Raw genomic sequence first — 15313 nt, forward strand, 5'->3', positions numbered from 1 at the left:
TGGGTCATTTTCTTATTTGTTCGGTTATGATATATTATAACACCAATCTTAAATATTTTTAAAAAAATATATAGTACAATACACAAAAAAATTTTACTTAGTCAAAATACTTTGTATTATGTATGTGTACACATCTCTCTTTTCTTCTCTCTCTTTCTCTTTCTCTCTCTCTCTCTCTCTCTCTCTCTCTCTCTCTCTCTCTCTTTTTGTGTTCAAATCAAGAACAAATCTATATAACAAATCTATATTTGTGTGGTGAACATCTTTATTTATGTGGTAATTATCTTATTTGTTCTTTTTTTCTCAATAACTTCATATATTAAATGTAACACCTTCCCTAAAAAGTATAATTAAACATTTAAAATGTTTTAAGAGTTTAGACTATTAGTTAAATAAATTAATTTAAATCCAACTTAGTAACAACTTAAAAGTATGCACCAAATCTATACCTAACTTAATGCCTGGAAGGCAACTTCTTTCTTTAATCAAAAAACCAAAAATCAACTTTATTTCCACTAGATTTGACATTGTTCACTATTTCAAATAAGTAATGGAGTGGTATAAAAAAAAGAGAGTCAATGTTGTTCTAAAAAATCCACCAAACAGTACTGAGCAGCAAAATTTACTATTTAATGGTGTACAGATTAACATGGAAAAAAGACAAATGTGAAAATAGTTTTGAAAAATTTTAGATTCAATTAGAAAAATAAAAAATTTAATTAGAAAAATTTTACTTTTTATAAAAGTATATAACAAAGAACAAACCCCTGACTATATATAGCAAGCTTCTCACTACATATAACAAACCCTTCACTATAAATAACAACAAATTAAAAAATATTAACCAAGTTATTTAACAGCAAATGAGCAGCACTCGGAGGAAGCATGGGAAAGTGAAACAGCAATTTACGCAGGAGCAAAACTATTTCATCCTAAAAAAATTAATGAAATTACCAAATAATCAGTTTTGTATTTTATTTTGGTTTTGGATAAAAACAGTAAAAGATTATAACCAAGTGATAAAAAAAATTTAACTTTTATGAATCTGTTAGTGCTAAGGATATAAACAATCAACAACAAACCTGTTTGTCAAGACGCGTAATTTTATCAAAAAACTTTCGAAAAAATGTTTCTGGATAGTCAACAAGACATCTCCATACAATTTGTCGAGCTAGAGAACTAACTGAAATTTAAAAAATTGAGATATCATTCTATATAGAAGTTGAATCATTTTTAATTCATAACCAACAAGAACTCTAAATACAACATAATTTATCAGATTTATCAAAGTTGAAATGTATTTTAAAACAAAAACCTGATTGGTTGTAAGTTAAACTCAGTGAAGTATCATCCAGTAATCTAACAAGGCTGTACATTGATAAACACATTGCTTCAGGAAAGAATGGTTGAATTTGATGGCGTGCATTATCTAAATCAATTAAACTAACTTTTACTTTATAAATATAATTAAGCCTGCTACAAAAATAATTAAAGACACTTTTGATTAAAATAAAAAGATTTCCAACTGTAAAAATATAAACATTTGAATTTTATCACAAAACTGTTAAATGTTAAAAAATCAACTCGATTTGAACAAGAGTGAAAACCTATAACAAACTCAGGATGGAAAAAGACATGACTCTTTTAACTTGTCTGAAGTTGTTCAATTTGCGACCAAAGATGTGTGCTTTTGATTGTGACACATGTAATTAATATTGTTCATGTTAATTCATTTTTATTTTTTGATCATATTTTTATTTAATATTTTTCTCACAATAAAATTATGTTTTTATTGTGAGAAAAATATGGTGTTAGTCGAGTGTTTTGTTTTTTTAATTTTATTTGCAATTTTTTATTTTATTATCACCCTCAAAAAAGCTTTTCAAAATTTATATAATTTAATTAATTTATACAACTTAACTAATTTATACAATCTAACTAATTTGTACAACTTAGTTATACAATTTAGTTAATTTATAATTATGATTTATTTTAATTTAATTATAAATTAACTAAATAATATTTTAATAAAATAATTACAATTTAGTTAATCTATACAACTTAATTAATTTATACTATTTAGTTAATTTACACAATTCATTTGACGCTAATTTATCAAAAACAAGTGAAAGATGCTTTCAAAAAACTTTTAATCCAAAATTAATCAAGCTAAATAAAAATATGTTAAAAAAAAATGAGCAAAGCAATGTCACAGCCAGCAATAATAAATCCAGTTAGGCTGCAAGTTGCAAGCATAAACATAAAACTCTTGATCAACTAACAATAATTAATAAATTAAATAATGAGCAAAAAAAAAGTGAACAATAAAAACTTTTTTTTTTTAATTTTACAAAAATGTGAAAAAAATGTTTTTATATAACGTTTAATAAACAAAAAATGATCTTAAAAAGATAAAAAGATGAAACACAGAAATGTTACATATAATATACAAAAAATACACAAAAATAATATATAAAAAATACACAAAAAGGAAAAAATACTGTCACATTTAACACAAAAAACATTTTTTAACTGAATTAAAGCTTTCTAAACAAAAGCCAATGATTGTTGAACTTTTTTATCTAACTTTATTGGTTTTTGTTTTTTTAAATCTAATTTTCAATTTATTTTTAAATTACTTACAGCAACAATTAAATGTCCAGATAATAAGAATGATTTTCTCAGCTATTCTATATGCAATAAATTGAGTAATTGATTAAAATTGAGTAAAGCAATTTAAATTCTTCAAGACTCAGAGTTGTCAAACTTAAAAATTTCAAAACTGTTGAATAAGCTTATGGGTCAACCAATGTTGAAAAATACTGAAGAAATAACTAATACATTCTCAAAAAATAAATATGCTGTTAATAAATATATGCTGTTCTTGTTAACAACACTTAAGTTTATGGCCCCTCAGACTGGAATAAAACTATGAAAATTAATCTATTATTACTTATAAATATTATTATTCCTAGTGTTTTCTAATCAAATAAACTTTATTGATACAGATATCACTTATGCAAATAAAAAAAATGGTGACAATCATGGTACAATCATTAACATTGCTTATTCTACTGGTTTAACATTGCTTATTCTACTGGTTTAGCACAAAAGGATTTGGATGAATCAATGTTAAATCATCCTAATCCTTTTGAAGACATTATTGTGCTTCCAAATCAATTGTTATTTACAAAGTCTTCAGCATACTCCAATATAAGAATAAACTTTAACAAAAATCTTGAGCATGAATTACATCATCATAGAAGAAATTCATTTGTTTGTTTATATTTAAACTTTTTTTGTTCTTTTTTTCTTTTCCTTTTTTCTCCTTTTTTTTAAGAATGATTGAAATAAATTGTATTAATAAATAGCTCATGGGAACAACAACCACAATAGTATTTGTGGAAAAGAGAAAGAATTGAATTGTATTGAAATTGAATTGAATTGAAATGACAATGAGACAAAGCCTAATGCTTGTTTGCTTAAGCATGGTCAGCAACATTTAGAATGGGTCCTTTCAATATTGCCTAAAACTGGAATCGCATCATTAGAAAAAAAGGATAATTATAATGTTTGAACCAATAGAATCAGAACTATAAGAGTAACAAACAAAATAAACTTTATAGGATTTTATAACGGATTTCATTTTTTCTAGAAGACTTAAGTAGTAAATTATAAATTGAAAAAATTTAAAATTTTATAAAATGAAATTCAGCTAGTATGTTACCATTCATAGATAAAGGAACAAAATTTAACCACATATAACAATTAATATAAAATCAAACTATGTACTTATTGCAAACTATGTGCAAACTATTTAACTAATTCAAAGACCAGACAGATTGAAAAACTGAGGCCTATAAGTCAACAAATTTTTTTAAGTCATAACATTTACTTGTTTAATTTAGTAAAAGAAAAAAAAACTCACCATCTTCATCTTGAAAAATCTCATAATCTAGTGACGATTGAAATGAAAATGGAACTGTACTCATCAGAAACTTTTCACGCAACCCTTTTAGTTTTGCAGCTCTCTTATTTTGTGCAGCTTCACTTTGTTTATTATTCTCCATAAAGTAATCTTCATCATCAGAAATGTCACAATAAAAATTGTTAGAAGTTGCTGGCACCCATGGAGCATCTGGTACAATATCTGGTACTTCACCAATACGACGACTTGGTAAAGTAAACTCAACTTTCAACAAAGGTATCTGAAATTTATTTAGATTTATCTTTATTTGATAAAGGCTCAAATGTAAATTATGTAAAAAAATATAAAAAAGAAAAGCTAGTTACACTAAACTTTTAACATATTTGTATGTATGTATTTATGTATGTATGTATGTATGTATGTATGTATGTATGTATGTATGTATGTATGTATGTATGTATTTATTTATGTATATATGTATTTATGTACGTATGTATGTATACAATTTTCATATTGACTTACTTTTTGTGAAAATTTGGCTAAATCTTCTAAATGATCATAAACTTGATGTTGGTTGCTCCACAGCACCCCAAAGCTATAAGGCAATAAAATAATTTTAATTTTGGAATTAAGGTGTTATTGAATTATTTATTAAATTTAAACCTACTTATTTCCTGGCTTTTTATAGGCTTCGATATTCAATATTCATATATTTTTACATCAGCCAAACCTCATTTAAACTTAAATTTCAAAGAGATTAAACAAAAAAAAACTAATACTTTGCAGTATTTTAAATTCTCAAAGAAACTTTTCAAACTTTAACTAACAAGTCATTGCCACAATTGTTGTTATCACAAGCATTGTGTCTAGAAATAGTTGCTAACTATAAAAAACAATAACCTTTACATCAACAAAATCTTAATTATTTTTGGTCAAGTAAATTATAATACTAAAAAACATCATAATATCTACAATGGGAACCTGCCTGCAGACTTTTCTATTTTTAATAAAAGATTAACAAAAGTTACAAAAATTTAGTGAATTAACAAAAGATTGTATCATCTTTAGTATACATTTGGGAAGGCTGCTACTTCAAAAACTATCCATCCATCCAAAAGAAGAAAAATGAAGTCTACTTGAACTTGACCAAGTCCTTTATGTAGTAATGGATGAAGAACTTGGAAGAAATAACATGTCACTCAATATCAAAAATCCATTTATCCTGGAACTTGTAAAAAACTACAAACAGCTTTGGAAGAATCTCAAGAATGGTAAGAATTGATTACTGAAACAGCAGGATGGCAAGATGATATGAAATTTCTATTTCATTTATCACAGGCATTCCGCTTTTTTGAAGAATCTGGAGTATTTCCTAAATTGAAGTTTCAGAAAATACCTAAACTAAATTAGAATTCCTAATAATAGCATTTTTGGCATTTATTTTTTTTTACCAGAAAGAAGGGACTCACTACTCAACATTTGTAGATTCATCTCTTACAGATGGGTGGACCATTGGTTTACTGACTAAATGTACAATGCAGACGATTATCGGAATGATTATGTAGCAGTATGCGCGTTAAACTCAGTAAAAAAGTTTTGGAATTGGGAACCATTAAGACTGGAAATACCCAGAACAAATCAGAGTTCACAACAAGTAATCAATTCAATCAATTCTGTAAAAAAAAAGAGAACCTTCAGCTGATATTTATTTTGTCTAACAAAGCATAAGAATTGTATACTACGCTTTAATTAAGCTGAATACTATACAACATTTTTTCGATATATACTGAAGCTTTTTGTACATGCAGAATTGCTACTTAAGTTTGTAAATTTAATTTAGAGTATAAAGATGTAACAAAAAACTCTTAAATGCATAAAAACAACATAATAACTCTCCAATTAAAAATTAGAATTAAAAAATAACAATCATAAAATTGTTTAAAATTTTATCCACACGCATATTTGGTAAATTCAAAGTTTTGGTTTGTGGGTGACCTTTTTCAACAAAAAAATCAAATGTTTTATTATTTTCTCCATGACTTTTGTACAAATATTCATTGTCACAACGTCATAAATAACTATTTGAATAATCATACTTTTCGATATAAGATATCAAAGTTTTACTTACTATTGGGAGTTAAACTGAAAACAAAATCTACCATATTTATATGTTAACTTCCTATTTTTTAAGTTTACATACAAATTAATATAAAGTCCCATTAGATCAGTTTACAATTTACTTGCCTATAAATCACCCTTAGTGACAATAACATCCATACATGTTCTTGGCATTCTACTTAATGACTTATCCAATTTGTCAAAGTCAACTTTAAGCCACTCACTAATAAGATTTTTTCACATCTTTTGCATCAATAGGTATTAATTTTTGACGTTACTTTTAATTCATCACATTAAAATCCAATAGAAGAGATATTTGGTGATTAGGGAGTCTAAAACATTATATTCAATATTTGATCGTTCTTGAACTTAGTCAAATAACAAATTATTTTTAAACTTATACTGATATGTTTTGAAGATTCAAAACTTCAACACATTGGTCTGATGTTTACAGTCATTTATGATTCATTTTTTATGTAGTTTTGCCTACACTAGTACTTTTATGATTTTTATCAAAGTATTTTAATCAAAATACTTTTTTATGCATTTTAAATTAAAAAAAACATGAAAAAGTAGTTAAATAAAAACATTTAAAAAAAAAGTTTATTCATTCGAATAATTATAAATTTAATAATTAAGTTTATTCATTCAAATAATTATGAATGGCAGTGTGTGTGTGTATATATATATATATATATATATATATATATATATATATATATATATATATATATATATATATATATATATATATATATATATATATATATATATATATATATACAGTGGCGGCAAAAAGTCATGCACCCAACTGAAAAATAACACTTTTTAACTATTTACACATATAAATTTTATTTAAAAAACACTAATAACTGTCCCAAATGTTAGCAACATGAAATATAAATGTCTTAAAAATAATGATGTTTAATATTTTGTATGACCGCCTTTGGCTTTGAGGACATGATATGCTGTGGCATGGACTCGACCAATTAATGTAAGGTTTCTGGGGTGATGCTTTCCCACGCTTCATTCAAACACCTCCACAAATCTTCCAAACCAGTGGGTTTGGATACCTGCAGCTTTCGGAAGATGATCTCCCACAGATGTTCAATGGGATCGAGGTCAGGGCTCTGAGGAGGCCACTCCAAGACTCGTACACGCTTGGAGGTTAAGAAATCACATACCCGCTTAGCTTTGTGACAGGGTGCGTTATCCTGCTGAAAGACAAACTCACCTTGTCTGCCAAATAAAGCACCAGCTGAAGGGAGCATGTGATCTCTTAGGACTCCAATTTACTGGTCCTGGTTCAATGCACCTACCCAGTGGTATAATTGACCTATCCCGGACCATGACATGAGACCCCAAACCATGATAGACCCTCCTCCATGCTTCACATAGCATTAATGTAACTGCTGTGGTATCTTTCATCCAATCTTCTCCTCACTAAAACTCTCTTCCTACCACTAAACACTTGAAAACTGCTCTCATCACTCCAGAGAACCTGTTTTCATTGATCGATGGTCCAGCCACGATGTATCAGTGCAAATGCTCTCCACCTCCGGCGGTGATCACAAGTTAACAGTGGCTTCTTCGCAGCCACACAAGTGTTTAAACCAGCTTTCTGCAGTCTGGCTCTAACAGTCCTAACAGCCAGCCTGATTCTATAAAGTCTATATAGCCTGGCAGCTATATCAGGGACAGTTAACCGCCTATCCGCTAAGCTCATTCAGACAAGAAGACGATCATCTCTAGTCGACCTCTTCTTCGGATGACCACTGCGGGATCTATCAGCTACCAATCCTGTCTCCCTTTATTTTCAGCCTAGTTACTGTTGTAGTTACCTCTTATCAGCCTAGTTACTGTTGACTTGCTTATTCCCATTTTCTGAGCCACTGCATCAAAAGTCGACCCATTCCTGACCTGCACAACCACCTCCAGCCGCTCCTCCGCAGTCAGCTTCTTTGCTCCAGTCATGATAATAATTTTATAAAAATAAATCTAAAATAAAAAAATTGTTTTATAATACCAAGTAATATGAAATACATCATTAAACAATATTTAGAATGAAAAATAATACCAAATAAATGCTAAGCAAGTAAAATTTGTGACCCCAATGCCAAGTCTTAATTGCACAATTAGGCCCATCATATTAACCTCCATTTTTTTAAATAAAACAATAAATAATGCAACCAATGTAAAAATTACAATTAATATCCACTAAAAACCGAAAAACAAATACAAAATAACATGGACTGGTAAGTTACAAGCCCAAAATATAAATAAATAAAGTATATATCAATTGTAAACAAAATTTACAGGGACATCAGCTGATCGCATAAATTAACATCCAAATTACCACCAAGTTACTAAAAATTAAAAAATACAAAAAAATTTAAAGTTCTTACACAAAGTAAACAACCTTGACATTAAAGAACTTGAAATCTGGTTGTTTTTATTTTTAAAACCTATTCTAAAATCAAAATTTTGTTTTTTGTTCAAAAGTTGCTGAGTGCATGACTTTCTGCCGCCACTGTATATATATATATATATATATATATATATATATATATATATATATATATATATATATATATATATATATATATATATATATATATATATATATATATATATATATATATATATATATATATATATATATATATATATATATATATATATATATATATATATATATATATATGTATATATATATGTATATATATATATATATATATATCAAGCCATCGTAAGAGGTGTGCGGTGGCACACCTTATATAACCACGCATATAACACTATGACAACTTGGCCATGGATCTTTGCAGGTTTCTATAATAAGGGCTTTTAAAAAAGACACTAAAAAAACAAAGCAAACTCAAATTAAAATAAATAATCCATAAACATAAAAGAGAATAAAGTCTAAAAAAAAATAATACAAAAATTAAACTAAAAAATTAAAAATTTTAAATAACAAAATAAATAGTAGAAAAACCAAAAAAAAATTAAAACATTCATCATTTAATGTAAACTTAACTGTAAGCGAAAATCAAAAAAAAAATATACCACAGCTCTATCAACCTATCATTCCCTACCATGAATAAATAAGCCAGTACAAGAGGAGATACATAGTGAGGGGATAGGCCATGAGGGTTTTTGTTTATTTTTTTAGAAATGAATATATTTAATACAGCACGATGTTTAAAAGTGTAAGTAAATTAAGCTGTTTAAAAGTGCCTTGAAATTTTATAAAATTTTGTAGTGCAAACTTTAAATTTTATTTAAAAGTTAATAGGATACTGGGTGTGCCAATTGACAAGCATACACACGTTTGTTAAAAAACAGGCAGAAAATTGAACATTGCGTTTCTTTAATTTTGCTTATGCAAACAACAATGTTTGATTAAGATTTTTCAAAACAAATGCATTACTTCTGCAATTTTTTTTCCAAATATACATTATAAATAAAATTTTGCATGCATGTTTTTTGTTTTTTTTTTAAACTTTCTTATTTTCCTTAAAGTAAAGTAACGCTGTTTGCATATTAAAAACACTTTTAAAAGATTTTTGATTGTGCATTTATCGTTAATTTGCACGCACTTTGCAAATGCATCAAAAAAAGTTTTTAAAAAATAAAAATTTAATAAATTTACCAAGCATCTTTGATATATTTAATAACTCATTTACTAGAATAAAAATTATTTGAAAATAAAACTCCTGAAAATAAAAATTTATAAAACTATTTTTTTATTTATTTATTTATTTGACATAAATCTCTTAAATTAGACGTTCGCCAATAAATAAAGATACGTAAGTCAATGTTCATTAAAAAAAACACGACATGTCGCTTCCTGGGATAGTTAAAAAATGGTTGACAGATGTGATTATTTCATGATTATTGTAAAAATTTTGTTTAGTAATTTAAATAACTTTTTTATAATTCCATGATAAATTTCCATTTGTAATGATTTTTTAATAGCTTCTGTACCCATTTTGCCTAAAAACTCTAATCTAAATGTTTTTTTCAATGATTGCTTTTTATTACATTGCAATAAAGTACTCAGGAAATTTTGTAGCAGTTTAATTGTAATTATGGAGTCAGTTAAATTAAAAACGAATTTATGTTTGCTTTGTTTTTTTTAGCGCATTTTTTAAAAACGCTAATTGTCAAAACTTGCAAATAGCTGTTGTCAAAGAGTAAGTGGTCAAAAGAAAGTATTATATGCGTGGTCATATAAGGAGTGCAACTGCACGCCTCTTAGGTAAAGACTTGAGATTAGGTGAGACTTATATATATATATATATATATATATATATATATATATATATATATATATATATATATATATATATATATATATATATATATATATATATATATATATATATATATATATATATATATCTCAAGTCTTTACCTAAGAGGCGTGCAGTTGCACTCCTTATATGACCACGCATATAATACTTTCTTTTGACCATTTACTCTTTGACAACAGCTATAAAATATATATATATATTTATATATATATATATGCGTAAGATATTTATATATGCATATATAATGTATATATTTATTGTAAAAAGTAAATGTAATATATGTGTAAAATATATATATATATGAGAAGGCTTGATGTATATATATATATATATATATATATATATATATATATATATATATATATATATATATATATATATACATATATATATATACATATATATATATATATATATATATATATATATATATATATATATATATATATATATATATATATATATATATATATATATATATATATATATATATATATATATATATATATATATATATATATATATATAGGCCTTATATGACCTTAAATAGACGATAGATTTCAGTTTTTAGAATGCGAAAAAGAAATTAGCTCAAAATTTTTATTTTTGTGACTTAGTGCGTTTTGCAAATGGGCTCTTTATATAATGGATACTTATCACCTCTATTAAAAAAGCAACTTAATCTAATAAATGTGATTTTCTTAATTTTATTTCTTTTCTTTATTTAGAAGTTTTTTTTTATTTTTCACAATTTTATTTGAAAAATTTATTTTTAGAAAACTATAAAAATGTCAATCAGATATTAAGTTTATAACTTTTTTACTTTAAATTTTTTATTTTCTAGATAAATTAAACATAATTTTATTACAGAATAATAAAAAAAATTATTTGATTTTAAAATATAACTTTTTTATTTGTTGTTTCTCTTTTTTTTTAATATATATATTAATATAATATATATATATATATATATATATTTTATACACAATTGCTCCATCCCACAAATACCACCCGCAAACTCAACTTATCTACCGACATTTACACTTACTGACATTTATTTAACGCTTATATAACGTTATATAAGTGAGTTTTTTACATTCGCATATAATATATTTGTTTATTATTATATTATATATTTTCTTTTTTCTTTTAATTTATTACATACGCTATGCAATAAAGTTGCGTTTCTTAAAATAACCTGCTTGAAAAGTGTTACTTAATTGCAATTAGTTAAAAAGATTTATAAAATAATTTGTTTTTCATTCACACTTATATCTTGGATGACTCAGTGGTAAAGTGCATTATTTCAGCTTCAACAACCTAACATCCTTGTTGGTTCAAATCCACCCCTATGCAAAAAAAAATTATTAGTTTTTTCAATCTTGTTGCTATTTTAAATACAAACCGTTAAGCATATAAGACTTATAATTGTTAAAAAAAAAATACATATATTATACACGACCGTTCTATATGCTACTAGCAAACTCAACTGATGCTAATTTCACTTACACTTACATACATAAGTAACATAACACTTATGTCAGTCTTGATCAACCTTAATCGCATGCCTTCTTGGCGTGCGATTTCACGCCATAATATGACCACACAAATAATACTTGAATTTGAAAACTTGACAACTGCTGTTAAGATGTTTTGAAAAATTGTTTAGATTTTAAAAATGCACTCAACAAATTATCTTAACTATAAAGAAACTTAAAAAAAAAACTTATCCTAAAAGAAGCAAATAAATCTTGTAAATAAAAAACAAACAAAAAAACAAAAAAAAAAAACTTAATTAAAACTAAAATCAAATTTTAGTTTAATTAAGTTATTTTTAATTAACTTAATTAAACTAAAATAACTTTATATCGTTTATCTTTACTAATGTTTTTATAATACAATATAATGGGAAACACTTTTAAATAAAGTAACAACTTACATCTAAAGATTGTTTAATTTTAATGCCTTTCAAAAAATTTGTCTTTTTTTTCTTCTCAACAAAATTTTTTTTACTTTTCGAGTATTAAATTTAATGCTTCTTATATAAAGTTTATTAAAGAGACAATTGTTGTTTAAAGTCATTGCTTATAAAATTTAAAGTAATATATTTTTTTTTTAATTTACATTTATTAAAAATAAATCTTATATAACTAGATAATATAAATAAAAACTTACACAACTTTTATTGATATTTTAATTAAAATAATTAGTTCTTTTATAAAAGTGCTTTGCGAATATAAAAACTTTAGTAAAGATAAACATGTCAAAGTTATTTATTTTTAACTTAATTAAAAACCAATTTTTTCATCAAATTTTCAAAATGTTATTTGCATAATTTTAAATGACATATTATTATTATGTATATTTACATATCTGTATATAAATTTCTTATACCTCTTATAAAAAAGTGCTGAGAGACTCTTTCTCGCCATTACCTTGGCCTTTAATGGCCACAAAGAGTTATGTGTTAAATACACTCAAGTGGGCACTAACAGCACTATTAAGTTCAGCATTATTACAAAGAAATAAGTACATAAATTACAATAAACAACTTTTTTTTAATTTACCTAAGTATAGCTTTTATTCTGTGGTCAACTTTGCTTATTGAAAACTGCTCCAATAAAAAGTTGCTTACATAACTACCCAAACGATTTGCGCAAACCAAAAACAAACTGGCTAAAATAAAAAGAATAAAAAATACTCATTCATAAAATATTAATTGAAAAATTGAAAGAAAGTTAAAAAAATGCATGCCTGCTGCTGATTTTATGTGCTGGTCAGGATAGAGTAATCTATCCCATGCCACTGTAATTGTTTCTTGAAGTTGTTGATTATCCATCACTAAAATACCTTTACATAGCATTTGGAATGGAGCTGCTGCTAGTGATTGAGCCTTACAAGAAAAACTTCAATAAATAAAAAACTATACCTACTTGAAGTTGAAGTACTATCTAGAACTTTTGTTATTATACTATTTAAAAATGTTACAGAATATTATCAAAAATAACTAATTACTTTTTCTTTGAAATAGTTTGTCCATGAATTTTTTGCATTTCTAGAATGCTGAAAACCATCATATACACATCGAAAAGCATCTTCTAGTTGAACTGACAGTTTAGCATTAAGCACAGGACAATCATGATGACAACCTTCAACTCCATGTTTACATAAGGAATGAACACTTTTATTCATCTTTAGAATTGTGTTTAACCAAGAGTAATGGATATCCTCTGAACCAACTACAGTTGCAAAACGATGAAATGATTGCCTTTCAAAAGATGGTGATGATGTCCTTCGTGAAAAGGATCGAACGTTTTTAGGACTTCCTCCAAGTAAATGACTAAAACTAGAACGTGTGTTCTTGTTTGATGAAGGACTAAGTGGTATCTTATCAACTACCATTTCATTTAAAGACAAAAGATGGGTTGCAGAACTTTTGTGTCGTTGAATTCCCTTTCTTAAATTCAAAGCAGTAGAGTTCTTTTTCAACAACCCACAACCCAATAAACCGTCTTCTGCATTGCATTGTGCTGATTGTGCATGTGAGTCATAATTAGGTGGAATGGTGACAAATGTTTCACGTAAGTAAGATGTAATCTCGTGCAACAATAGGCACGACACAAAACGCAAAGATGAAGGACAGTTTGATGAAACAAATGAAATTTGACCTAAAAATAAACAGATTAAATAATAAGAAAATTACCCAAAAGGGATAGTGATATGAGAGCAAATGATTCTATACATTATAGGTCATGATAAAATCGGCCTATTCGTCAATCAAAGAATAGACATAGCCTTAACTATCTACAATTAATTTAGGTAATTTCCATTAGTTGACTCATCTGTTACAACAGATTAAGATCATTATCAAATTTACTTTTTGGAATGCCAAATTTAATACAGACACTTTTTCAAAAAAAAAAAAAATATATATATATATATATATATATATATATATATATATATATATATATATATATGTATATATATATATGTGTATGTATATATATATATATATATATATATATATATATATATATATATATATATATGTGTGTGTGTGTGTGTGTGTGTGTGTATATGTATGTGTGTATATATATATATATATATATATATTTTTTTTTTTATTTTTTTTTTCAAAAAAGTATCTATTAAATTTGGCATTCCAAAAAGTAAATTTAATAATGATCTTAATCTGTATATATATATTGTGGTTCAGCAAATATTAAATTAGTATTTACCTAACTGAAAATTCCTAAATTCTTTTCTTCTAAAGATCCTATTCCTCTAGAGTTCAAATCAATTGAGGTGTATAAATTCGTATGTACAGGATGTCTCTCCTGTTATATAGGCGAAACTCTTCACCATCTCAAGACCCAGATATCTGAATATTACAAGGGGGACAAAATGTCTCACATCTATATTCATCTCCATGCTAAGGAAAATTCTTTCATGCAAATAAATGATAAGTATTTTTCTGTATTAGATTTGGCATCTAACAAATTTCAGCTAAAACTTAAAGAAAGTATGTTTATAAAATGGTAAAAACCTGGTATGAATAAACAGGTTAACCATGTACAAATGACACTTTCTGTTTAGCTGCTATTTTTTATACATATTGTCTATCTTTTTAACCTATTCTTTTGTTAGTTCCTATTTCTTTTGTATGATATGATAAACTTTTTAACTGATTTTATTGTATTTTTGTAATTATATCATTATTTGTTTGTACAAGAATAATTATATTTTGTATTATTTTTTTTAAACACCATTATAGGTATTTTAACAAATTTTAAATATTTAATTTTAACTGAAGATGACTAGTGTTAGTCGAAACATATATTGTTTTTTATTAAAAAAATGGTTTTAAAAATTAGAAAATTTGTCTTGTTTATGGAAATATATATATATATATATATATATATATATATATATATATATATATATATATATA

The 15313-nt window shown here is 25.6% G+C and overlaps 1 protein-coding gene across 3 annotated transcripts in view; it reads right to left on the reverse strand.

Moving 5' to 3' along the window:
• LOC101239676 (protein unc-80 homolog) overlaps positions 1-15313 on the reverse strand; it is a 110469-nt gene that overhangs the window by 55549 nt on the left and 39607 nt on the right. For all 3 annotated transcript variants that reach the window (XM_065807642.1, XM_065807641.1, XM_065807640.1), the window contains exons 9-17: positions 13375-14027; positions 13114-13252; positions 12927-13035; positions 4451-4523; positions 3929-4208; positions 1316-1429; positions 1083-1183; positions 846-932; positions 1-47 (exon numbers count right to left, since the gene is read on the reverse strand). The exon at positions 1-47 is cut by the window's left edge and continues 37 nt beyond it. In XM_065807642.1, coding sequence (XP_065663714.1) covers positions 1-47; positions 846-932; positions 1083-1183; positions 1316-1429; positions 3929-4208; positions 4451-4523; positions 12927-13035; positions 13114-13252; positions 13375-14027 — 1603 coding nt within the window. The remainder of the gene's footprint in view (positions 48-845; positions 933-1082; positions 1184-1315; positions 1430-3928; positions 4209-4450; positions 4524-12926; positions 13036-13113; positions 13253-13374; positions 14028-15313) is intronic.

This window comes from Hydra vulgaris, chromosome 10 (assembly GCF_038396675.1).
Source record: "Hydra vulgaris chromosome 10, alternate assembly HydraT2T_AEP".
NCBI lineage: Eukaryota > Metazoa > Cnidaria > Hydrozoa > Anthoathecata > Hydridae > Hydra > Hydra vulgaris.